Source organism: Cyclopterus lumpus, chromosome 20 (assembly GCF_009769545.1).
Source record: "Cyclopterus lumpus isolate fCycLum1 chromosome 20, fCycLum1.pri, whole genome shotgun sequence".
NCBI classification, from domain to species: Eukaryota; Metazoa; Chordata; class Actinopteri; order Perciformes; family Cyclopteridae; genus Cyclopterus; species Cyclopterus lumpus.
Window position 1 is genome coordinate 1040001 of NC_046985.1, and position 25985 is coordinate 1065985.

Sequence of the window (25985 nt, forward strand, 5' to 3'; positions counted from 1 at the left end):
TCCCCAACATCGTGCTGAGACCGAGTCTGGAAGACCTGCAGGTACGATGTGTAAACATGTTGAGGATGAAGGTTTTATCGTATTGTTATTACATTTAACTCTTTAAATTGTGTTTTAGTTGTATCATTTTATTCTTTATTGTTATTCAAAACTTGTTTTAATGTGTAATTTTAAATGTTAATTTATTGCTTGTTTTGTTACATAAAAAATATATATAATGTGTGTACGTGTGTGTGTGCGTGTGTGTATGCGTGTGTGTGTGTGTGTGTGTGTGTGTGTACACGTGTGTGTGTGTGTGTGTGTGTGTTTCAGAGTACTGTGAACCAGCTGGTGAGCGTTGTGTTGTCTGTGACTAAAGACGTCCCTCTGTGGACGTTCTCTCACCTGCAGTACAAGCAGCAGCAGGTAACCAGCTGTTCTCACACAGCCAATCACAGGCCAGCTGTTCTCACACAGCCAATCACAGGCCAGCTGTTCTCTGTCTTCCAGGCGGAGCAGGCGGCGGTTCGGGATGCAGGAGACGACGTCCCGGTGAAGCCGCCGGAGCTGAGGCCTCTGGACCGGCAGCTGGCCGAACACAGAGACGTCTCCAAGTCAGGCCTCCTTTGAGATCACATCACAAATATGACTTTTATTCTGAAATCTATGACTGAACCAGGAAGTTCAGAAGAGTGAGGAGTGTGTCTTCACTTCGTGGAGGTTTATTGTTACGTTCTGGTCGACTAGTCAGCCAATAACCAAGAAGGCGAAGGTCAGATACTAAGACCGCGAAGGTCAAATACTAAGACGGCAAAGGTCAGATGCTAAGACCGCGAAGGTCAAATACTAAGACGGCGAAGGTCAGATGCTAAGACCGCGAAGGTCAAATACTAAGACGGCGAAGGTCAGATGCTAAGACCGCGAAGGTCAAATACTAAGACGGCAAAGGTCAGATGCTAAGACCGCGAAGGTCAGATGCTAAGACCGCGAAGGTCAAATACTAAGACAGCGAAGGTCAAATACTAAGACGGCAAAGGTCAGATGCTAAGACCGCGAAGGTCAGATGCTAAGACCGCGAAGGTCAAATACTAAGACGGCGAAGGTCAGATGCTAAGACCGCGAAGGTCAAATACTAAGACGGCGAAGGTCAGATGCTAAGACCGCGAAGGTCAAATACTAAGACGGCAAAGGTCAGATGCTAAGACCGCGAAGGTCAGATGCTAAGACAGCGAAGGTCAAATACTAAGACGGCAAAGGTCAGATGCTAAGACCGCGAAGGTCAAATACTAAGACGGCGAAGGTCAGATGCTAAGACCGCGAAGGTCAAATACTAAGACGGCGAAGGTCAGATGCTAAGACCGCGAAGGTCAAATACTAAGACGGCGAAGGTCAGATGCTAAGACCGCGAAGGTCAAATACTAAGACGGCGAAGGTCAGATGCTAAGACCGCGAAGGTCAAATACTAAGACGGCGAAGGTCAGATGCTAAGACCGCGAAGGTCAAATACTAAGACGGCGAAGGTCAGATGCTAAGACCGCGAAGGTCAGATGCTAAGACCGCGAAGGTCAAATACTAAGACGGCGAAGGTCAGATGCTAAGACCGCGAAGGTCAGATGCTAAGAAGGCGAAGGTCAGATGCTAAGACGGCGAAGGTCAGATGCTAAGAAGGCGAAGGTCAGATGCTAAGACGGCAAAGGTCAGATGCTAAGACGGCAAAGGTCAGATGCTAAGACGGCGAAGGTCAGATGCTAAGACGGCAAAGGTCAGATGCTAAGACGGCGAAGGTCAAATACTAAGACGGCAAAGGTCAGATGCTTAGACGGCGAAGGTCAAATACTACAGGCTGTGGTTCAGAGCTTAAGGAGACCTGGTCTGCATCAGCATGAAGTCGAACCTCAGTGACCTCTAGTGGTGACTGAGTGACCTCTACAGGAACACAGTCTGTGACTTGAACCTTAAAGCTGTGGTTTTGTTGTTGGAGCAGGTTGGTGATCCAGCTCAGCTCCATCGTGTCGTCTCTGAAAACTCAGGCTGCCGACACTCTGAATGAACTCAGTCACTTCTCTGCTCTGTGGAACCAGGTCAGTGTGTGTGTGTGTTGTTGTTGTTGTTGTTGTTGTTGTTGAACTGGATTAACAGGCAGGTGTGTTTAGGACCCAGAGGAGCAGGTGCAGGCCTTCCTGCAGTCCGACCCCTCGTTGACGGAGTTCAGCTCTCAGATCTCCTTCTACTCTGTGAGTCCACTTCCTGTCCATCACATCACCACTTCCTATCCATATATCACTACTTCCTGTCCATCTCACATCATCACTTCCTGTCCATTACATCACCACTTCCTGTCCATTACATCACCACTTCCTGTCCATCACATCACCACTTCCTATCCATATATCACTACTTCCTGTCCATCTCACATCATCACTTCCTGTCCATTACATCACCACTTCCTGTCCATTACATCACCACTTCCTGTCCATACATCACCACTTCCTATCCATACATCACTACTTCCTGTCCATCTCACATCATCACTTCCTGTCCATTACATCACCACTTCCTGTCCATACATCACCACTTCCTGTCCATCACATCACCACTTCCTGTCCATACATCACCACTTCCTGTCCATCACATCACCACTTCCTGTCCATCACATCACCACTTCCTATCCATACATCACTACTTCCTGTCCATCACATCACCACTTCCTGTCCATACATCACCACTTCCTGTCCATACAACACCACTTCCTGTCTATTACATCACCACTTCCTGTCCATCACATCAACACTTCAACACTTCCTGTCCATCACTTCAACACTTCCTGTCCATCACTTCACCACTTCCTGTCCATTAAATCACCACTTCCTGTCCATCACATCACCACTTCCTGTCCATTACATCAACACTTCCTGTCTCTTCTCTCGGCGTATCAAGGTCATTGTAGGTCAAATAAAGACAATTACAGAGCCAGAGACTCGGTTTCTTGACAACAAAAGAAAAACAAACACATTTCCGAGTCGTAATTTTAGATTTGAAGAGAACTTTCTGTGAATATAATAATAATATAATATCTCGCTCGTGTATTTATATTCCTCGTCGCTCCGCCAGCACACACAGATGTATTTGTTATTTGTTATTCGGACATTTTAATCAGAACTACAGTTGAAACAAAGTTTACCCATGATGCCTTGCTGTCCCCTGCAGAAGCTGCAGGTGCAGATTTCGGAGCTCCCGGCGTTTTGTGCCGTGGGTTCGATCCTCTGCGACACCGACCAGCTACAGCTGGCGCTCGCTCAGGAATGCCGTGTCTGGAAACGAGCCTTGGGCGCCGCGCTCGACCGCCGCGCGGCCGCCGACATGGACGCCGTCTTCTGCTTCGTGGACGGGCTGACGAAGCGCCTCCAGCGTCCAATCACAGACCTGGAGGACGTGCGAGGAGCCATGGCAGCGCTGAGAGAGGTCAGCTGGCGTCTGATTGGCTGTCAGACGTCGCTTATTCATTTCATATTCAAGTGACGTCTTTATTATAATAATCAATTATTCATTTAGTCTTTCTATTTTCTATTCATCCATTCATTTGGTCCATAATACACTCGTCATTAATGTATTCATTCATTAATTCATGTACTCAATAATTCATTTCTTAAATTATTCATTCATCTACTTATTCATTCATTAATTCATGTACTCATTAATTAATTTCTTAAATTATTCATTCATGTACTCACTTCATTCATTTATTTATTTTTAATGAATGTACTCATTAATTCATTCATGTACTTATTAATTAATTCATTTGTGTTCCAATTCATTCAATCGTTTATTCATTAATGTACTCATTCAGTAATTTATTCATTCATTTAGTCATGTACTCATTCATTCATGTTATCATTTATTCAGCATTAGTTCCTGTTTTCATTTATTTTTAGAATACTTATTAATCACTAGTCTTTATTCATGGTTCTGATAATTCTATAAAAGCAGTTTATGTAAATAATATAGTACGAGCAAGAGTACTAATACTGCCAGTACTTGTAGTAGTACTTCTTACCTTCTCATCTTTATACATGCATCACTCCCCATGAATAATAACTCACTCACTTCCTCCCCGTCTTCCGTTTGAGGTCCGGGAGGCGGAGCTTAATATCGACGCCGCCATCGGCCCGGTGGAGGAGTCCTTCGCTCTGCTCAACAAACACGAGCTGCTCTTCAGCGGCCGGAACGCGGAGCGCGTGGACGGCCTGACGTACGCCTGGACCAGCCTCAGCGCCCTGGTGAGACCCGGCCATCCAGTACCCATTACAGATTAGCGATAAAGTAATCAGTGTTGATATTTTAAAAAAAGGTTCAAGAAAGTTGTAAAGATGCAAAACAGATACTTGTGGAGGTATTAGTTCATAAAAGGTCAAAATAACAACACTGATAAAACCTGTGAAATCACTGAAAGGACCAAATGTGAGTTCCTGGTCTAGATGTTCACGTGTCGCTTGTTTTCAGGCTTCGGCTCCTGTCTCTTTTTTTCCGATCCTCATATTAAACTTTTTTTCTCTTTCCACATTTTAATAATAATGTGTGATTTTTGTTTAGGGTCCCTCGGGACGACTAGCGACCACTTTGTGAAAGCTGATGTGGATCCAAGTGTTTTGTGGTTTCAGGTTGTGCAGAACCAGAACACTCTGGTGAGGATCCAGCCCCGCATGAAGGCGGACCTGCTGTCTGCGGTGCAGAGCTTCCAGAACCACGTCCAGAGTTTCTGCTCTGAGTACAACCAAAGGTATGCGTCAGGGGTACCGACCACGAGTACTGACCACGGGTACCTATCAGGGATGTCGACCAGGGATAGCGACCAGGGATATTGACCAGGGATAGCGACCATGGGTACCGACCAAGGATATCGACCAGGGATAGCGACCAGGGATAGCGACCATGGGTACCGACCAAGGATATCGACCAGGGATAGCGACCAGGGGTACCGACCACGAGTACTGACCACGGGTACCTATCAGGGATGTCGACCAGGGATGTCGACCAGGGGTACCGACCACGGGTACCGACCATGGGTACTGACCACGGGTACCTATCAGGGATGTCGACCAGGGATAGCGACCACGGATAGCGACCAGGGGTACTGACCAGGGGTACCGACCAGGGGTACCGACCACGGGTACCGACCAGGGATATCAACCAGGGGTACCGACCACGGGTACCGACCAGGGATATCAACCAGGGGTACCGACCATGGGTACCGACCATGGGTACCGACCAAGGATATCGACCAGGGATAGCGACCAGGGGTACCGACCACGGGTACCTATCAGGGATGTCGACCAGGGATAGCGACCAGGGGTACCGACCACGGGTACCGACCAAGGATATCGACCAGGGATATCAACCAGGGGTACCGACCATGGGTACCGACCAAGGATATCGACCAGGGATATCAACCAGGGGTACCGACCATGGGTACCGACCATGGGTACCGACCAAGGATATCGACCAGGGATAGCGACCAGGGGTACCGACCACGGGTACCTATCAGGGATGTCGACCAGGGATAGCGACCAGGGCTACTGACCAGGGGTACCGACCAGGGGTACCGACCAGGGATATCAACCAGGGGTTCCGACCACGGGTACCGACCATGGGTACCGGCCACGGGTATCAATACGGGGTAGTGACCAGGGGTACCGAACATGGGTACAGATCGAGGATACCAATCGGGTGTACTGATTAGGGGTACCGGCCTCTATGTGGTGGGTTCCTGCAGGGGTCCGGGGATGGAGGGCGTCGCTCCAGCTGAAGCCAGCATGCGGCTGCAGAGTTTCCAGGCAGAGTTTGATCAGCTGTGGAGGAAGTTCACCACCTACTCTGGAGGAGAGGAGCTGTTTGGACTGGCTGTTAACGGTACGACCGACCCGAGGACTGGTTGCCTTCCTTCCTTCCTTCCCTCCTTCCCTCCTCTCCTCACTACCTCCCTGATCTGCCCTGTCCTCCCTGCAGAGTATCCGGAGCTCCAGAGGATCAGGAGGGAGCTCTCTCTGATGTCCAAACTCTACACGCTGTATAACTCTGTCATCGACAGCGTCGCCGGCTACAATGACGTCCTGTGGGCCGACCTCGACATCGAGAGGATCAACGCCGAGCTGCAGGACTTCCAGAACCGGTGCAGACTACGACTAGAGACGTTCATGTTGTGGTGGTTCTGGCGCCCCGTGTGGACTAAAGTGGGCGTGTTGATCCTCAGTGTCAATTCAAGATGCCGGCTTATTCATTTTATTTATTTAGTTAAATTATAAGGTTTTGGTCAGCAGCTGATAAACTGCAGTTTAATTTGATCTTTTAAAAGCGTTTTTTAAATCCAGTGTGGTTTCATCGCTCCGTCCCTCACTGGCTCTTCTTTTTCAGGATCCGGAAGCTCCCGAAAGCGTTGAAGGAGTGGCAGGCCTTCCGAGACCTGAAGAAGACCATCGATGACTTCACGGAGACCTGCCCTCTGCTCTGCATGATGGCCGACAAGGTCGGCCCGCCTGACACTAGAGCGTCCTTCTGCGGCCGTGGGCCGCGGTGCTGACGCCTTGTGGTCTACTTCCTGCAGGCGATGCTGCCCCGACACTGGACCCGCCTCAGCCAGCTGACGGCTCACAGCTTCCAGTTGGAGTCGGAGAGTTTCTCCCTCAGAAACATCATGGAGGCTCCGCTGCTCAGACACAAGGAGGACATCGAGGTGTTGACCCTGTTTCAGTGAAACAACACTTGGTTTCCTGTTTGCTTTAGACTATTTCCTTTCTCTTAATCCTCTTCATTTCATATTCCCTAGATATTATACATATATATATATATATTTATATATATGTCATGCATCAATAATATGCAGACTCCTTTATTTAGAAATAAACCAGAGTAGCATCATGAAGTAATACTCAACTATACTAAAGAATAATGTCCAAGCTTTAGAAAGAAAGATAATAAAGTGGCTGCACGTTGTGTTTCCTGTGTGTATCAGGATGTGTGTATCAGCGCGCTGAAGGAGACAGACATCGAGGCCAAGCTGAAGGACGTAGTGGACGAGTGGAGTGGACAGACGCTCGGCTTCGCCTCCTTCAGGACAAGAGGAGAACTGCTGCTCAGAGGAGCCGACACCGCCGACAAGATCTCCATGATGGAGGACAGTCTGATGGTGCTGACCTCTCTGCTGAGCAACAGGTGAGGAGACCAGGGCTGAGGAAAGGGGGGAGGACAGGGAGGTAGGAGGACAATGAGGAGCAAGGAAGGAAAGGGAAGGGAAGAGATGTAGGAAGGAGAACTAGGAGGAAAAGAAGGAATGGAACAAAGGACGACTAGAAAGGAAGGAAAAGGAGGACGAATGACTTGAAAGGGAAGGAAGGAAAGAACGTAACAAGTGTGGTGGAAATTAATGTTTACATTGAGCATGTTAGTCTTTTAAAAACAATGTAATAATTAAATAAATAAATGATTGAAGACTTAACTAACTAAATGAATGAATGACCCGTCTGAGGCTCCTCCCCCTTCAGGTACAACGCTCCGTTCAAGCCGTCCATCCAGCTGTGGGTCCAGAAGCTCTCCAACACCTCTGAGCTGCTGGAGAAGTGGCTCTCGGTCCAGAACCTGTGGATCTACCTGGAGGCCGTGTTTGTGGGCGGAGACATCGCCAAGCAGCTGCCTCAGGTCACGTGACGCGCCAGCTGTTTGAATCCGCCCTGTCCTGTGGACAGAGTCTAACGTCTCCCTCTGACCCGTCCAGGAGGCCAAGCGCTTCCAGAACATCGACAAGTCGTGGCAGCGGATCATGCAGCGAGCGCACGATGTCCCCAACGTGGTGCAATGCTGCGTGGGAGACGAGGCGCTCAGCCAGGTGCTGCCCGGGAGCCTCTGAGCAACGTACTGGAGACGTTCAGTTGTTGTTGTTGTTGTTGTTCTTCTTCTTCTCATCATCTCCTCCTCCTCCAGTTGCTACCTCACCTCTTGGAGCAGCTGGAGCTCTGTCAGAAGTCTCTGTCTGGTTACCTGGAGAAGAAGCGTTTGGTGTTTCCTCGTTTCTTCTTTGTGTCTGACCCGGCGCTGCTGGAGGTCTTGGGCCAGGCCTCCGACCCACACACAATACAGGTGAGCACACAGGTGATGTGTGTGTGTCTGTGTGCGTGTGGTTTGAAAAGGTCATGTTCAGTTCCACCTCTCTATGTCTCAGGCTCACCTGCTCAACCTGTTTGACAACGTGGACAGAGTCGTTTTCAATGAGAAGGTCTACGACCAGATCGTCAGCTTTCAGTCTCAAGAAGGAGAAACCGTGGAGCTGATCCAACCCGTCCTGGCCCAGGTACAAACGTGATGTCATCACCTCACCGCCTCTCCCTTAACTTAACTCTACTGACCACCAGGGGGCGACTCCTCTGATTGTATAGAAGTCTATGCTTCATGTGTTAAAGCTGCATTCTCTCTCCTGACCACCAGGGGGCGACTCCTCTGGTTGTATAGAAGTCTATGCTTCATATGTTAAAGCTGCATTCTCTCTCCTGACCACCAGGGGGCGACTCCTCTGGTTGTATAGAAGTCTATGCTTCATGTGTTAAAGCTGCATTCTCTCTCCTGACCACCAGGGGGCGACTCCTCTGGTTGTATAGAAGTCTACGCTTCATGTGTTAAAGCTGCATTCTCTCTCCTGACCACCAGGGGCGACTCCTCTGGCTGTATAGAAGTCTACGCTTCATGTGTTAAAGCTGCATTCTCTCTCCTGACCACCAGGGGGCGACTCCTCTGGTTGTATAGAAGTCTACGCTTCATGTGTTAAAGCTGCATTCTCTCTCCTGACCACCAGGGGGCGACTCCTCTGGTTGTATAGAAGTCTATGCTTCATGTGTTAACGCTGCATTCTCTCTCCTGACCACCAGGGGGCGACTCCTCTGGTTGTATAGAAGTCTATGCTTCATGTGTTAAAGCTGCATTCTCTCTCCTGACCACCAGGGGGCGACTCTTCTGGTTGTATAGAAGTCTATGCTTCATGTGTTAAAGCTGCATTCTCTCTCCTGACCACCAGGGGGCGACTCCTCTGGTTGTATAGAAGTCTACGCTTCATGTGTTAAAGCTGCATTCTCCTGACCACCAGGGGGCGACTCCTCTGGTTGTATAGAAGTCTATGCTTCATGTGTTAACGCTGCATTCTCTCTCCTGACCACCAGGGGGCGACTCCTCTGGTTGTATAGAAGTCTATGCTTCATGTGTTAAAGCTGCATTCTCTCTCCTGACCACCAGGGGGCGACTCTTCTGGTTGTATAGAAGTCTATGCTTCATGTGTTAAAGCTGCATTCTCTCTCCTGACCACCAGGGGGCGACTCCTCTGGTTGTATAGAAGTCTACGCTTCATGTGTTAAAGCTGCATTCTCTCTCCTGACCACCAGGGGGCGACTCCTCTGGTTGTATAGAAGTCTACGCTTCATGTGTTAAAGCTGCATTCTCTCTCCTGACCACCAGGGGGCGACTCCTCTGGTTGTATAGAAGTCTATATAAATGACTCTACTTCTCTTGATGTATTCCCTCAGTAAACATTGTAAACATTAGTTTTTGGTCTCAATCTCTAGTTTCAAGTCTTCTTCAATACAGAATGATGTTCATTTAGTAAATTATGGTCATTTAGAGTCAAACAGACCTGAAGCATTGACTAAAACCCAGTCATGGACTCATGACGGCTGCAGTGTTAAGTCGTGTCTCTTCCAGGGGAACGTTGAGGCGTGGTTAGGACAGCTGCTAGCGGGGGTGAGGCAGACCCTCCATGCTGTCATTCGTCAGGCACACCTGGCCATCAGCGACCCCGACCTGAAGCTCCTGGAGTTCCAGTCGGCGTTTCCAGCTCAGGTTGGCCTGCTGGGAATCCAGATGATCTGGACCAGAGATGCAGAAGATGCGCTCGTTCTCAGCAAGTCTGACAAGAAGGTGCTTATTTTTTTAAAATAGGAGCATCTTTCATTGCCCCGTAGATCCTCGCCCCTCACTGCTGGCAATCTGATTGGCCGACAGATCATGCAGACAACCAATCAGAAGTTCCTGGACCTCCTCAACGAGCTGATCGACATGACGACCAAGGAGCTGAGCAGAAACGAGAGGACCAAGTACGAGACGCTCATCACCATCCACGTCCACCAGAGAGACATCTTCGATGAGCTGGTGGGTGGGAGACCGACAGGAAGATGGTTGAAGGTCAATCACAGCCGTGTTGTTGTTATTATGTTTTATTATTTCCATCAGGTGCGTCTGAACGTGAGGTCTGCGTCAGACTTTGAGTGGCAGAAACAGTCAAGGTTTTACTTCCTAGAGGAGACGGACAGATGCGTCATCCAAATCACAGACGTGGAGTTCAGCTACTGCAATGAATACCTGGGCTGCACGGACAGACTGGTCATCACGCCGCTGACTGACAGGTGCACAGTCACCTGACACATGCACCAAACCCACCGACTGTTGGGTGGTACTGACATTAAAATGATGCCTTCATTGTCCGGTCAGAACCGAACTTGTTAACACTCTTTGGAACGTCTCTCCAGGTGTTACATAACTCTGTCCCAGGCTCTGGGGATGAGCATGGGCGGAGCTCCAGCTGGTCCGGCAGGAACAGGTAACACGCTCAAGGTGCCTCGAGTGACGACTTCTTATGTTGTCTCTCTATAGAGATTAATTGAGTGTGTGTGTGTGTGTGTGTTCAGGTAAGACCGAGACAACTAAAGACATGGGTCGCTGTCTGGGGAAGTATGTGGTGGTGTTCAACTGTTCGGACCAGATGGACTACAGAGGACTTGGACGCATCTATAAAGGTGTGTGAATGTGAATGTGTGTGTGTGTGTGTGTGTGTGTGTGTGATTACTCGTCAAACTATTACTACCCAAAGACTCGGGTCACGTGATAACTAACTGCCATTAAACCACAAGAGCATCCAAGATATTGTTGACAGGTTCCAGTCAGAACAGCCATATGTTCCAAAATGAACCCCAGAGGGTCTACTGGGAAATAGCCATCTGGTTGTTGTTGTTGTGGTGGTTCTGTGCAGGTCTGGCCCAGTCCGGAGCCTGGGGTTGCTTTGACGAGTTCAACCGCATCGAGCTGCCGGTCCTATCCGTCGCCGCCCAGCAAATCTACGTCGTCCTGCAGTGCAAGAGGAACAAAAAGAAACAGTTTGTCTTCACTGACGGAGATGTGGTGGACATGGACCCTGAGTTCGGCATCTTCCTCACCATGGTAACCGTGTAAAGTTATAGAAGAGTTATTATTGATGTCAGTCATTCACAGAAAAAGGATTCAGAAGTATCGCGTGAGATGGATTTAGTCTTTCTTGCATCGTCACGGGGATCAAACCAGAATTCATTAAAATAACCTAAAGACTGAAAAGCTCATGCTAGTCAGAGATTTATTGGGCTCCATAAACATGGACATGAACCACAGGTTCTTAGGGCAAAACCATCACAGAACAGTCCAAAGTATTTTAGATTTAAAGAGCCATAGATCTGGTTGAAGGCTTCTAGAACAACAACCTGCAGTACGGCTCACTGAGGACTTCTAGAAATTAGAAAACATGGAACTAATGATTCTATGAGTTCTGGAATGCCACCATCAAAGTTCTAAACAAATCTGTTTAATGCTATAAAACACTTTACAACCTTAACTTCTTAAGAACTACCTCAGAACCAGTCAGAGATCCCAAAGTGAACTACCTCAGAACCAGAACTCATCAATCTCGAAAGCAGCCGAAAGGTTCAAGCACTCATCTACTTCGGAGAGTTCCAGAATTCAGTCTTATTGCTCTAGAACTGAACCTCTTCAGAACCAGAGTTGGGGAAGCGATTTACCTCAGAACTATTCAGAGATCTGAAACTTAAAACCAATGTCTGAGAACTGATCTCGAAAAGCAGCCAACAAGTTGAAGCACTGATCTACCTCAGATAGTTCCACAATTGAGCTACTCCAGAACCAGTGTTTTAGAGGTGAACTACTATAGAACCAGAGTTTGAGAACTGATCTACCTCTTAAATAGGGTCCTAGAGGTGAAGTATCTGAGAACCAGTTAGAGGGTTCTAGAACTGATCTACCTCTTAAATAGGGTCCTAGAGGTGAAGTATCCACCAGTTAGAGGGTTCTAGATCTGATCTATCTTATAAACAGTCAATGCTCTTGAACTGGACCACTTCAGAACCAGAGTTGGGGAAGCGATCTACCTCAGAAGAAGTTAGAGGTAAAGAACTGATCCACCTCCGAAGCGACCACAGAGTTCCGGACTTTGACGGTAACTTCTTGGTCCTCCAGAACCCCGGTTACGCCGGTCGTCAGGAGCTCCCCGAGAACCTCAAGATTCAGTTCCGCACGGTCGCCATGATGGTCCCGGACCGAGCCATCATCATGAGGGTCAAACTGGCCAGCGCAGGTTTTCGTGATAACCAGGTCCTCAGCAGGAAGTTCTACACCCTCTACAAACTGTGTGAGGAGCAGCTGTCCAAACAGGTCTGGATCATGACAGTGAAGTGACGCAGCTGATTGAACGTCATCTTCAGAAGCCTTTTAAAACAGTTGTGTTTTTACACCAGGTCCATTACGATTTTGGTCTGAGGAACATTTTATCGGTTTTGAGGACGCTGGGAGCTGTGAAGAGATCCAACCCGTCAGAACCAGAGCAGACTGTGGTGATGAGGGTCCTGAGAGACATGAACCTCTCCAAGCTGGTGCGTATTAGCGGTTTTAAGAAAGTATGTGGGTTGTTTGTAAGATGGGACAATATTTATCAGTAAAACCTAAACATGGCTTTGGAAGGATTAGTTGACTTCAGGTTGTGGGAAAAGCTATTTACAAAACCAAAACTAACGTATCAGAAGAACTTAAGGAAACCCATAATTTAGCAAAGAGAAAAGCCAGGCCCTTGGCTGTCAGCAGGTCTGCACGAGGGTCTGGAGATTGGATGTATTGGTTTATTATTATTATATCAGTACATCGGCTCAGCAGGCAGAGAGGAAGCCGTCATATCTTCTCATGTAACTCTACCATTAAAGGTTTATTCTGACCAAACCAGAGTTGGGGATTGTTGGAACTGTGGAAAGACCCAGACCCCAACATGAACCCTCCTGAGCAGCGACCACTTAAGACCAATTAAGGCTTTTTAAATAACATAATTATTATAACAACAACAGCACATTATCATTATTATAACAGCCGTAACACAAAAACAGTAACAATATAAGTTGTATTACAAACAACCCCCCTTATCTTTACTCAACATGGTACAGTCTGAATCCCCTCGTCTATAAAGCCCATTGGAAGCGTTCACTTCCTGTTTGGCACCGTGAGCAGCAGGTGAGCTGGAGGGAAGGACCTCAACAAACATGTTGGATGAATCAAGTCCAAAATAACCAATGAATGACGACAGTATGCATATTGAAATAACCAAATATTATCTATATTAGCATGCTATAGCCACATGTGCTTATTATGCTAACATAGCTTAGCATCACACCCAGGACCACAGAGCTACTTTGCTGGCAGGATGGAATAAATAATAGAATTGCAGAAACTAGAATCTGACAGATTTAATTTGACTTTCTCAAACTGTAGAGGAAGAAGAAGTTATTAACTATTAAAGCTGAACATTAAACGTTCTGCGTTCTTCGAGTGAAGAACATTATCAGCACATTGTTCTTTCATCTAGTTAACATCTGCTCATAATAATTTGATGATTGTGGAATCAGGTAAATGTGGTACTTTAACGTTTTCCTCTAAAGTGAAAGTACACAGTCAGCAGTATACGCTTGATTTATTTGTAGGTGCTTTTGTATTTAGGGACACAGTGAGTAAGAATAGTAACATCATTTCTAAACAGCTGTCCGGGTCGCAGAAGCATGCTGGGAAATACACGGTGACCTCTGTGGAGCGTGAATAAAGAAATGTGGCTGCTGATATAATATAATGTTGTTTTTAAAGTGGAAGTGTGTCGCTTTGACTTCTCGTCATGTAGTAAATGTAACGTAAATATAATAATATGGTCTGTTGCCGCTTTAAAGTACTAGGATGTTGCTTGCGGGCCCAGGTAACCAGGTAACCAGGTAACCAGGTAACCAGGTGATACCTTATGTCTGTCTCTGCAGGTCGATGAGGACGAGCCTCTGTTCATGAGTCTGATCAATGATCTGTTTCCTGGTATCGGTACGTTTCTTTCTCACCGGATCCATAACTGCCGCTGACTGAAGGAAGTGATGTTTTCTCTTCATTCACATCGAAGCCACCACTCTATTTACTTTATGACCATTCAGTCATGTTCAGGTTATGATTTAAAGACTTTGTTAATCCTCCCCTGTAGTTCTGGATAAAGTCGGGTATCCAGACTTGGAGTCGTCCATCTCCAGTCAGGCTCGGCAAGCCGGTCTGATCCCTCACCCGCCCTGGATCCTCAAACTGGTTCAGCTCTACGAGACTCAGAGAGTCCGACACGGTGCGTTCCCGTCATTCGTATCATCGATTCTCATCTAGAGGATTCGTCTATTCTCACAGCAGGAAGAGCGGAAGACGTAGCGTCCATTGAACTCCTGTGACTTGCCGATTCAGGGATGATGGCGTTGGGTCCCAGCGGTGCCGGGAAGACAGCCTGCATCCACACCCTGATGAAGGCCCTGTCGGAGTGCGGCTCGCCCCACCGCGAGATGAGGATGAACCCCAAAGCCATCACGGCCTCGCAGATGTTCGGCACGCTGGACGTCACGACCAACGACTGGACGGACGGCGTCTTCTCCACATTGTGGCGGAAGACGCTGAAGGCCAAGAAGGTTAGAGCGGCTTTCCAACCCAGTCCAGGGTCTCAAGCTCTAGTTTCAAGTCTTCTTCAATACTGTGTGTGTGTGTGTGTGTGTGTCAGGGGGAAAACATCTGGATTGTGCTAGACGGGCCGGTTGACGCCATCTGGATCGAGAACCTGAACTCAGTTCTGGACGACAACAAAACTCTGACGCTGGCGAACGGCGATCGGATCCCAATGGCGCCCTGCTGCAAGGTGACCTCACAACGTCTGTCTGTCTCTGTGGTTTTTCTTAAATCTGACTCCAGTCTCTAGGACTTCAGTTGTTCTCTTCCCGTCCATTATAACTTGAAGACCTTAGTGATCCTCGTCCAGAGAAGACGTAGAAACTCAGACCGACTCCTCTAGAAGATGATGGGAGTCACGGCGTGTCCCCCTTGTCTCCCCCCAGATCGTCTTTGAGCCCCACAACATTGACAACGCGTCCCCGGCCACGGTGTCCAGGAATGGGATGGTGTTCATGAGCTCCTCGGTGCTCGGCTGGACCCCCATCCTGCAGGCCTGGGTCCGGGAGCTCCCCGAGCAGCAGGCCCGCGTCCTGCAGGCCTGCTTCAGCTGCTGCTACCAGGCGAGGACGAGGAAGGGGACTCCTCATCTGAGTCTCTGAATCCTGCAGAGACCGTCAGCTCTAACGTAGTTTTCTGTTCCTCCTGCAGGACCTGTTGGACTTTGTCTCCACGGCGGTGTCCCCTAGGATGCAGGTGTTGGAGTGCATGTACATCAGACAGACCATTGACCTGCTGCAGGTAGGACTCCGTGAGGGATAGCGTATCTACGTTCTCTTGAGGGATTTATACCTAAAAGGAGTTGATGCTCCGAATAAGTTCTGGCTAGAGAACATTTAGGTTACATGACCAGCTGGATGTATGTTTATAAGGTCTTTGTGTCCAGCCCCAGCTGACGTTAAGAACTATGACCCTGACTCCTGGAGACTCTCCATGTTCCTCCAGATGTTAGATGATGGATGTGAAGCGGTGCCTACGGCGCCCCCTTCTGACCACCCTAATCTACAGACCAGTTTATTAATCAATTAATTCATTCACATTTCTTTTTTTTGTGATTTCAAAAGCTTGCATACATTCTGCTTGAAACTCGTGAAAGGTTTCATCATCATCATCATATTCATCTTTACGAAGTGAACGTTTCAAGATATAGATTTCTATTCTATATTCTATGGTTGCAGGGTCGGGGTGTCTTCTTTATTTTTTGGGTATATTTCCTTCACACTTGTGCGTTCAGGGTTTGCTCCCGGCGGCAGATGAGAAACCGGACTCCAGCGGTGACGTGGGTCGACTGTTTGTGTTCGCCCTGATGTGGTCTCTGGGTGCTGTGCTGGAGCTAGAAGACAGGGCCAAGATGGAGGTCTTCCTCATGGTAAGTCTTCCAGGCTCCTCGCGGTGAGTCCTCAGAGCTCCTCGAGGTGAGTCCTCCAGGAACCTCAAGGTGAGTCCTCAGGGTTCCTCGAGGTGAGTCCTCCAGGTTCCTCGAGGTGAGTCCTCCGGGTTCCTCGAGGTGAGTCCTCCAGGAACCTCGAGGTGAGTCCTCCAGGAACCTCGAGGTGAGTCCTCAGGGTTCCTCGAGGTGAGTCCTCCAGGAACCTCGAGGTGAGTCCTCAGGGTTCCTCGAGGTGAGTCCTCAGGGTTCCTCGAGGTGAGTCCTCCAGGAACCTCGAGGTGAGTCCTCCGGGCTCCTCGAGGTGAGTCCTCCAGGAACCTCGAGGTGAGTCCTCAGGGTTCCTCGAGGTGAGTCCTCCGGGTTCCTCGAGGTGAGTCCTCCAGGAACCTCGAGGTGAGTCCTCCAGGAACCTCGAGGTGAGTCCTCCGGGCTCCTCGAGGTGAGTCCTCAGGCCTCCTCGAGGTGAGTCCTCCGGGTTCCTCGAGGTGAGTCCTCCAGGAACCTCGAGGTGAGTCCTCAGGGTTCCTCGAGGTGAGTCCTCAGGGCTCCTCAAGGTGAGTCCTCCAGGAACCTCGAGGTGAGTCCTCCGGGCTCCTCGAGGTGAGTCCTCAGGCCTCCTCGAGGTGAGTCTTCCGGGCTAAGTCTTCGTTTTTGTTTGCAGCACCACAGCTCGTCTCTAGACCTGCCACAGACTCAGAATGACCAGACCATCTTTGAGTTCACAGTCAACGAGCAGGGCCACTGGGAGCACTGGTCCAACAAGGTATGTGGACCTTTAAAGATCTCTGCTGTTCCACTAAATGTCTTCTTGGCACATTAACTTATATCTTTATTATTATTACGATGCAGGTCCCAGAGTACGTCTACCCCAAAGACCACGACCCGGACTACTCGTCCATCCTGGTTCCCAACGTGGACAACGTGAGGACAGACTTCCTGATGCAGACCATCGTAAAGCAGAAGAAGGCCGTGCTGCTGATCGGAGAGCAGGGCACCGCCAAGACCGTCATGATTAAAGTGAGGCGCTCAGGGAGACACTGAGAGACACAACATGTTTCTACGTCTGTAGATTATGAGAACTCTGAAACTCAATCAAAGTCTCACAAGTAAAAGGAGGTAAATTATTTCACAAGCGGTATGGTATACAGTGATGGTGGATGCGACGACACACCACAAAGATGGAGTCCTGCTTGCTCCGCCTACATTAAACGTTGTTTCCTCCAGTATCTCAGCCGTCCAAATGAGTCCAAAGTCTCTTTTAGCTTTGGTGGTCTCCACCAACAATTCCTGGTGTCGTTTTAGCCGCACAGTCATCAGGGTGCCTCCTGGTGGCCGTAACAGAAAGGTGCATCTGGTCCTGAGCTAACGGATGCTACCGCTCGGTGTTCCTCTGTGGCTCCCCCTGCAGGGCTACACCGGTAAGCTCGACCCGGAGCTCCACCTCAGTAAGGCGGTGAACTTCTCGTCGGCCACGCTGCCCGGCATGTTCCAAAGAACCGTCGAGAGCTACATCGATAAACGGATGGGCGCCACCTACGGGCCGCCGGCGGGCCGCAGCATGACGGTCTTCATCGACGACATCAACATGCCCGTCATCAACGAATGGGGGGATCAGGTCGGCTCCGCACTTGCTCTGATTGGTCGGCTCGTTTACGTGCTCTTTTTGTTTGATGCCTCTTTTTCTTCATTTTATTTTTTATTTTGTTTTACAAAAGAATATTGAACATGAAAACCAATCTGTATTCTTGTTTTACTGTTTATTTTCTTTTATTACAAGAAAAAAAGATTATTTTTACTAGAAATACACTGTTAAATATAATAAAATTCTTGATAAATAAATGATTTATTTTAAAATTGATGTCTTCTCATAAACCGAAAGTCAGATTGTTGATTTCGTCGTCTTCCTCAGATAACCAATGAGATTGTGCGTCAGCTGATGGAGCAGAGAGGTTTCTACAGTTTGGATCGTCCAGGAGAGTTCATCACTGTGGTGGACGTTCAGGTAACAACCTCCAGTTCTCCAAGGCTTCATGTCTTAAAGCTGCATTCTCTATCCGGACCACCAGGGGGCGACTCCTCTGGTTGTATAGAAATCTATGCTTCATGTGTTAAAGCTGCATTCTCTATCCGGACCACCAGGGGGCGACTCCTCTGGTTGTATAGAAGTCTATGCTTCATGTCTTAAAGCTGCATTCTCTATCCGGACCACCAGGGGGCGACTCCTCTGGTTGTATAGAAATCTATGCTTCATGTGTTAAAGCTGCATTCTCTATCCGGACCACCAGGGGGCGACTCCTCTGGTTGTATAGAAGTCTATGCTTCATGTCTTAAAGCTGCATTCTCTCTCATGACCACCAGGGGGCGACTCCTCTGGTTGTATAGAAGTCTATGCTTCATGTGTTAAAGCTGCATTCTCTATCCGGACCACCAGGGGGCGACTCCTCTGGTTGTATAGAAATCTATGCTTCATGTGTTAAAGCTGCATTCTCTCTCCTGACCACCAGGGGGCGACTCCTCTGGTTGTATAGAAATCTATGCTTCATGTGTTAAAGCTGCATTCTCTCTCCTGACCACCAGGGGGCGACTCCTCTGGTTGTATAGAAATCTATGCTTCATGTGTTAATGCTGCATTCTCTCTCCTGACCACCAGGGGGCGACTCCTCTGGTTGTATAGAAGTCTATGCTTCATGTGTTAAAGCTGCATTCTCTCTCCTGACCACCAGGGGGCGACTCCTCTGGTTGTATAGAAATCTATGCTTCATGTGTTAAAGCTGCATTCTCTCTCCTGACCACCAGGGGGCGACTCCTCTGGTTGTATAGAAGACTATGCTTCATGTGTTAAAGCTGCATTCTCTCTCCTGACCACCAGGGGGCGACTCCTCTGGTTGTATAGAAGTCTATGCTTCATGTGTTAAAGCTGCATTCTCTCTCCTGACCACCAGGGGGCGACTCCTCTGGTTGTATAGAAGTCTATGCTTCATGTGTTAAAGCTGCATTCTCTCTCCTGACCACCAGGGGGCGACTCCTCTGGTTGTATAGAAGTCTATGCTTCATGTGTTAAAGCAGCATTCTCTCTCCTGACCACCAGGGGGCGACTCCTCTGGTTGTATAGAAGTCCATGCTTCATGTGTTAAAGCTGCATTCTCTCTACTGACCACCAGGGGGCGACTCCTCTGGTTGTATAGAAGTCTATGCTTCATGTGTTAAAGCTGCATTCTCTCTCCTGACCACCAGGGGGCGACTCCTCTGGTTGTATAGAAGTCTATGCTTCATGTGTTAAAGCTGCATTCTCTCTACTGACCACTAGGGGGCGACTCCTCTGGTTGTATAGAAGTCTATGCTTCATGTGTTAAAGCTGCATTCTCTCTACTGACCACCAGGGGGCGACTCCTCTGGTTGTATAGAAGTCTATGCTTCATGTGTTAAAGCTGCATTCTCTCTCCTGACCACCAGGGGGCGACTCCTCTGGTTGTATAGAAGTCTATGCTTCATGTGTTAAAGCTGCATTCTCTCTCCTGACCACTAGGGGGCGACTCCTCTGGTTGTATAGAAGTCTATATAAATGACTCTACTTCTCTTGATGTATTCCCTCAGTAAACATTGTAAACATTAGTTTTTGGTCTCAATCTCTAGTTTCAAGTCTTCTTCAATACAGCGTGATGTTCATTTAGTAAATTATGGTCATTTAGAGTCAAACAGACCATAAAGCAGGGGATGCTTTAGGGGCGGGGCTACAAGGTGATTGACCGGTGTAAAGCTCCACTAAAAAGCTTCTTCTGGAGCGTTCAGCCGCTTCATGTCCGGTGTTTAATCGTTTAATCGGGTCTTTGTGATATTTACCAGCTGGTGGCGGCCATGATCCACCCGGGCGGCGGTCGTAACGACATCCCTCAGCGCCTGAAGAGGCAGTTCTCCATCTTCAACTGCACGCTGCCCTCCAACTCGTCCATCGACAAGATCTTCGGCACCGTGGCTCAAGGCTACTTCTGCCCGGAGAGAGGCTTCGCCGCCGGGGTCTGCGAGCTCTCCGCCGCCCTCGTGCCCACCGCCAGACGGGTGTGGCAGGCCGTGAAGGCCAAGGTGAGACGTCCTGATATCACGACTCTTTATCTTTCACGGTGTTTTCTGCATTTATAAGTAAGTAACAACTTAAAATGTATTTTGTACATATATTGGAAAACAATACATTATGACATAAATATATTTTATGATAAATGTGTTTTATTTATTGTGTTTATTAGTGTCGCTTTTGATTCTCTATAAAAATATAATATATTTAAAAAATGTTAATACAATTATAAATAAAGACTCCTGGGCTGTAGACTAAATATGAATTATGTCACAATAAGAAGAACGTGTCCTGGATGTTAGCAAACAAATACTTCCAGTTTCAACATGTATTCAGTCGAGGTACTCAAACAGAATAACATAATATCTAATGAACACGTAGTTTATTATCAGAATATATGGTTAAAATACAGGATATTGTCGTATTTTCACTTTTTTTATACATAACTTGATGATGATCTTCTTTTATTTTGAAGGTCTTTCTCAGCACAACTTTCTTGTGTTCGCTTTACTTTGTGCAGCTTCTCGCGTGGATCTTTTTTCCCTTTTTTGACCCTCAGTGGCCTCCGTAGTTTAGTCTTTGACTTTGGTTTGTTTGAACAGATGTTACCGTCTCCGGCCAAGTTCCACTACGTCTTTAACCTCAGGGACCTCAGCAGGATCTGGCAGGTACAGAACTTTACTGTATTCATCCATTTATTTTACAGTTTAATTCATTTATGTGACTGTTTTATTCATTTATTTTACAGTTTAATTCATTTATTTGACTGTTTTATTCATTTATTTTACAGTTTAATTCATTTATTTGACTGTTTTATTCGTTTATTTTACAGTTTAATTCATTTATTTTACAGTTTAATTCATTTATTTGACTGTTTTATCTATCTTACAATTTACGAGTCATCGGCCAGTCGTAGGCGTTGTCGGCGAGTCGTAGGCATTGTCGGCTAGTCGTCGGCGAGTCGTAGGCGTTGTCGGCGAGTCGTCGGCGTTGTCGTAGGCGTTGTCGGCTAGTCGTAGGCATTGTCGGCTAGTCGTCGGCGTTGTCGGCGAGTCGTAGGCGTTGTCGGCGAGTCGTCGGCGTTGTCGTAGGCGTTGTCGGCTAGTCGTAGGCGTTGTCGGCGAGTCGTCGGCGTTGTCGGCTAGTCGTCGGCGAGTCGTCGGCGTTGTCGGCTAGTCGTCGGCGTTGTCGGCGAGTCGTAGGCGTTGTCGGCTAGTCGTTGGCATTGTCGGCGAGTCGTAGGCGTTGTCGGCTAGTCGTCGGCGTTGTCGGCGAGTCGTCGGCGTTGTCGGCGAGTCGTAGGCGTTGTCGGCGAGTCGTCGGCGTTGTCGGCGAGTCGTCGGCGTTGTCGGCGAGTCGTCGGCGTTGTCGTAGGCGTTGTCGGCTAGTCGTCGGCGTTGTCGGCGAGTCGTAGGCGTTGTCGGCGAGTCGTCGGCGAGTCGTAGGCGTTGTCGGCGAGTCGTCGGTGTCGTCGGCGTTGTCGGCGAGTCGACGGCGTTGTCGTAGGCTAGTCGGCGACGTCGTAGGCTTGTCGGCGAGTCGTCGGCGTTGTCGGCGAGTCGTCGGCGTTGTCGGCGAGTCGTCGGCGTTGTCGGCGAGTTGTAGGCGTTGTCGGCGAGTCGTCGGCGAGTCGTAGGCGTTGTCGGCGAGTCGTCGGCGAGTCGTAGGCGTTGTCGGCGAGTCGTCGGTGTCGTCGGCGTTGTCGGCGAGTCGTCGGCGTTGTCGTAGGCTAGTCGGCGACGTCGTAGGCTTGTCGGCGAGTCGTCGGCGTTGTCGGCGAGTCGTCGGCGTTGTCGGCGAGTCGTCGGCGTTGTCGGCGAGTCGTCGGCGTCGTCGGCGTTGTCGGCGAGTCGTCGGCGTTGTCGTAGGCTAGTCGGCGACGTCGTAGGCGAGTCGTCGGCGTTGTCGGCGAGTCGTCGGCGAGTCGTAGGCGTTGTCGGCGAGTCGTCGGTGTCGTCGGCGTTGTCGGCGAGTCGACGGCGTTGTCGTAGGCTAGTCGGCGACGTCGTAGGCTTGTCGGCGAGTCGTCGGCGTTGTCGGCGAGTCGTCGGCGTTGTCGGCGAGTCGTAGGCGTTGTCGGCGAGTCATCGGCGAGTCGTAGGCGTTGTCGGTGAGTCGTCGGCGAGTCGTAGGCGTTGTCGGCGAGTCGTCGGCGTTGTCGGCGAGTCGTCGGCGTTGTCGTAGGCTAGTCGGCGACGTCGTAGGCTTGTCGGCGAGTCGTCGGCGTTGTCGGCTTGTCGGCGAGTCGTCGGCGTTGTCGGCGAGTCGTCGGCGAGTCGTCGGCGAGTCGTCGGGTCGTCGGCGTTGTCGGCGAGTCGTCGGTGTCGTCGGCGTTGTCGGCGAGTCGTCGGCGTTGTCGTAGGCTAGTCGGCGACGTCGTAGGCGTTGTCGGTGAGTCGTCGGCGAGTCGTAGGCGTCGTAGGCGTTGTCGGCGAGTCGTCGGTGTCGTCGGCGTTGTCGGCGAGTCGTCGGCGTTGTCGTAGGCTAGTCGGCGACGTCGTAGGCTTGTCGGCGAGTCGTCGGCGTTGTCGGCGAGTCGTCGGCGTTGTCGGCGAGTCGTCGGCGTTGTCGGCGAGTCGTCGGCGTTGTCGGCGAGTCGTCGGCGTTGTCGGCGAGTCGTCGGTGTCGTCGGTGTCGTCGGCGTTGTCGGCGAGTCGTCGGCGTTGTCGTAGGCTAGTCGGCGACGTCGTAGGCTAGTCGGCGACGTCGTAGGCTTGTCGTCGGCGTTGTCGGCGAGTCGTCGGCGTTGTCGGCGAGTCGTCGGCGTTGTCGGCGAGTCGTCGGCGTTGTCGGCGAGTCGCATTGAAGGAAGACAGAATGAGACGTAGCAGCTCAGGACCTTCGGAGCTTCCGGCTCGCCGTCGGCGTTGATGATCCGTGGTGTGTTCAGGGGATCCTGACGGTGAGGGCGGAGGTGTGTCTCAGCTCCTCGCTCCTCGCTGCTCTCTTCCATCACGAATGTTGCCGAGTCGTCGCCGACCGGTTCGTAGACGACAGCGACAGACGAACCTTCAGCGGCATCTTGGAGACGGTGAGTTCATGTTTTTAGCTTTTACGTTATTTCATGCTGCTGATCAATGTTTCTACTCCTTCAAGGGGCGACTCTACAGGTCAATAGTTAAAATATATATATTCAGAGAAAAGAAGATCAACAGGTGGAGGTCCTTCTCTCTGCTCAGATCACAGTGGAGGATCATGGGAAAGCGCTGACTGAGCATGCTCAGTGGGACGCCGGCTTCGTGGACTTCCTGCGTGAAGCTCCGGAGTCGACCGGAGACGAACCGGACGACGGCGAGCTGGAAGCTCCGAAGGTCCTGAGCTGCTCCGTCTCATTCTGTCTTCCTTCAATGCGTTTGTTGGTGCAGTGAGTTCAGTGCTGTCCTTGACATGATTCACAGGTGTATGAGCCAATCCCGTCACTGGACGCCCTGGCGGAGCGGCTGTCTGTTTTCCAGCTGCAGTACAACGAGGCGGCGAGGGGCGGAGCCATGGACCTGGTCTTCTTCAAGGTGATGAGCGTCCTCCGCATCACGTCCGCCCTCTCTGCGTTTCTATTGGTTCACGGCCCTCTGTGTCTCTGGTCCAATGGCAGGACGCGATGGCCCACCTGATGCGGATCTCGAGGATCCTGCGGACGCCGCAGGGTAACGCCCTGCTGGTCGGTGTGGGGGGATCGGGGAGGCGGAGCCTGACGAGGCTAGCGTCGTTCATCGCAGGATACCAAACCTTCCAGATCACACTGACCAGGTGAGACACACACACACACACACACACACACACACACACACACACACACACCCCTCCAGGACGCGAGTTTACAGTGTTAATGAAACAGCCACTTTGTGTGTGTGTGTGTGTGTGTGTGTGTGTGTGTGTGTGTGTGTGTGTGTGTGTGTGTGTGTGTGTGTGTGTGTGTGCGTGCTCTGCAGGTCGTACAGCTGCAGTAACCTGCTGGAGGATCTGAAGACTCTGTATCGGATGGCGGGTCAGCAGGGAAGAGGAGTCACCTTCGTCTTCACTGACAACGACATCAAAGACGAAGCCTTCTTGGGTACGACTGAGACCTGTAGCCCTGAAGGGGGACGGTGTCTGTCCTCTGAGACCTTGTGGTTCAATTCAGTTTATTTTGTATAGCCCAATATCACAAATCACAAACTCCCCTCAGAGGGCTTTACAATCTGTACACATACGACATCCCTGACCTTTGACCTCACATCGGATCAGGAAAAACTCCCCAAAAATAACCTTTGACAGGAAAAAAAGGGAAGAAACCTTCAGGAGAGCAACAGAGGAGGATCCCTCTCCCCGGATGGACAGATGAATAGATGTCATGTGACCAGATGAACAGAGTTACAGAGTTACATAAACACATTACATGAATATGACAATGTATGAATGGAACTCCAATCCATGAAACAGAAGGAGGTAGAGAGGAGGGGGCGGGGCATCAGCAGGGCCAATGGGAGGCCGGCTCACCAGCATCAGACACCTCCAGGTCCAATGGACCCTATGAGACGTGAAGTCACAACGACTCCGGGGAGGAAGCAGAGTTAATAAGGTGCAATGGAGAGATGTAAATTCATCCATAAGGAGAGAGAGAAGAGGAGATAGGTGCTCAGTGTATCCTAAAACATCCCCCAGCAGCCTATAAGCCTATAGCAGCATATCAAGGGGCTGGACCAGGGCAAACCTGATTCAGCCCTAACTATAAGTACTATACTATTTAGTGAGCAGCTCTCTAGTGGGGCAACATGGTACTACAAGCTCCTTAAGATATGATGGTGCATCACCAATCAAGGCTTTGTAGGTGAGGAGAAGAATTTTAAATGTGATTCATGATTGGTTCTGTCCTCTGAGACCTTGCTTGTGGTTCTGTCCTCTGAGACCTTGTGGTTCTGTCCTCTAAGACCGTGTGGTTCTGTCCTCTAAGACTGTGTGGTTCTGTCCTCTAAGACCTTGTGGTTCTGTCCTCTGAGACCTTGTGGTTCTGTCCTCTGAGACGTTGTGGTTCTGTCCTCTGAGACGTTGTGGTTCTGTCCTCTGAGACCTTGTGGTTCTGTCCTCTGAGACCTTGTGGTTCTGTCCTCTGAGACCTTGTGGTTCTGTCCTCTAAGACCTTGTAGTTCTGTCCTCTGAGACCTTGTGGTTCTGTCCTCTAAGACCTTGTGGTTCTGTCTTCTGAGACCTTGTGGTTCTGTCCTCTGAGACCTTGTGGTTCTGTCCTCTGAGACCTTGTGGTTCTGTCCTCTAAGACCTTGTGGTTCTGTCCTCTGAGACCTTATGTCCTCTGAGACCTTGTGGTTCTGTCCTCTAAGACCGTGTGGTTCTGTCCTCTAAGACTGTGTGGTTCTGTCCTCTAAGACCTTGTGGTTCTGTCCTCTGAGACCTTGTGGTTCTGTCCTCTGAGACCTTGTGGTTCTGTCCTCTGAGACTTTGTGGTTCTGTCCTCTGAGACCTTGTGGTTCTGTCCTCTGAGACCTTGTGGTTCTGTCCTCTGAGACCTTGTGGTTCTGTCCTCTAAGACCTTGTAGTTCTGTCCTCTGAGACCTTGTGGTTCTGTCCTCTAAGACCTTGTGGTTCTGTCTTCTGAGACCTTGTGGTTCTGTCCTCTGAGACCTTGTGGTTCTGTCCTCTGAGACCTTGTGGTTCTGTCCTCTAAGACCTTGTGGTTCTGTCCTCTGAGACCTTATGTCCTCTGATACCTTG

The 25985-nt window shown here is 49.6% G+C and overlaps 1 protein-coding gene across 1 annotated transcript in view; it reads left to right on the forward strand.

Moving 5' to 3' along the window:
- The window catches only part of dnah5l (dynein, axonemal, heavy chain 5 like), a 67429-nt gene that overhangs the window by 22421 nt on the left and 19023 nt on the right, over positions 1-25985 (forward strand). Inside the window, exons 24-66 of the mRNA XM_034560692.1 lie at positions 1-41; positions 313-405; positions 490-593; positions 1964-2060; positions 2133-2213; positions 3187-3441; positions 4107-4256; positions 4638-4756; positions 5750-5886; positions 5983-6145; positions 6388-6499; positions 6578-6706; positions 6986-7185; positions 7515-7668; positions 7745-7855; positions 7951-8106; positions 8189-8317; positions 9712-9927; positions 10012-10158; positions 10240-10412; positions 10536-10606; positions 10695-10802; positions 11036-11223; positions 12286-12480; positions 12564-12698; positions 14112-14169; positions 14324-14455; positions 14569-14786; positions 14876-15010; positions 15207-15383; positions 15472-15561; positions 16055-16189; positions 16872-16973; positions 17060-17227; positions 17619-17825; positions 18120-18212; positions 20054-20290; positions 20882-20947; positions 23170-23310; positions 23459-23590; positions 23678-23788; positions 23872-24026; positions 24209-24330. The exon at positions 1-41 is cut by the window's left edge and continues 138 nt beyond it. Coding sequence (XP_034416583.1) covers positions 1-41; positions 313-405; positions 490-593; positions 1964-2060; positions 2133-2213; positions 3187-3441; positions 4107-4256; positions 4638-4756; positions 5750-5886; positions 5983-6145; positions 6388-6499; positions 6578-6706; positions 6986-7185; positions 7515-7668; positions 7745-7855; positions 7951-8106; positions 8189-8317; positions 9712-9927; positions 10012-10158; positions 10240-10412; positions 10536-10606; positions 10695-10802; positions 11036-11223; positions 12286-12480; positions 12564-12698; positions 14112-14169; positions 14324-14455; positions 14569-14786; positions 14876-15010; positions 15207-15383; positions 15472-15561; positions 16055-16189; positions 16872-16973; positions 17060-17227; positions 17619-17825; positions 18120-18212; positions 20054-20290; positions 20882-20947; positions 23170-23310; positions 23459-23590; positions 23678-23788; positions 23872-24026; positions 24209-24330 — 5943 coding nt within the window. The remainder of the gene's footprint in view (positions 42-312; positions 406-489; positions 594-1963; positions 2061-2132; positions 2214-3186; positions 3442-4106; positions 4257-4637; positions 4757-5749; positions 5887-5982; positions 6146-6387; positions 6500-6577; positions 6707-6985; positions 7186-7514; positions 7669-7744; positions 7856-7950; positions 8107-8188; positions 8318-9711; positions 9928-10011; positions 10159-10239; positions 10413-10535; positions 10607-10694; positions 10803-11035; positions 11224-12285; positions 12481-12563; positions 12699-14111; positions 14170-14323; positions 14456-14568; positions 14787-14875; positions 15011-15206; positions 15384-15471; positions 15562-16054; positions 16190-16871; positions 16974-17059; positions 17228-17618; positions 17826-18119; positions 18213-20053; positions 20291-20881; positions 20948-23169; positions 23311-23458; positions 23591-23677; positions 23789-23871; positions 24027-24208; positions 24331-25985) is intronic.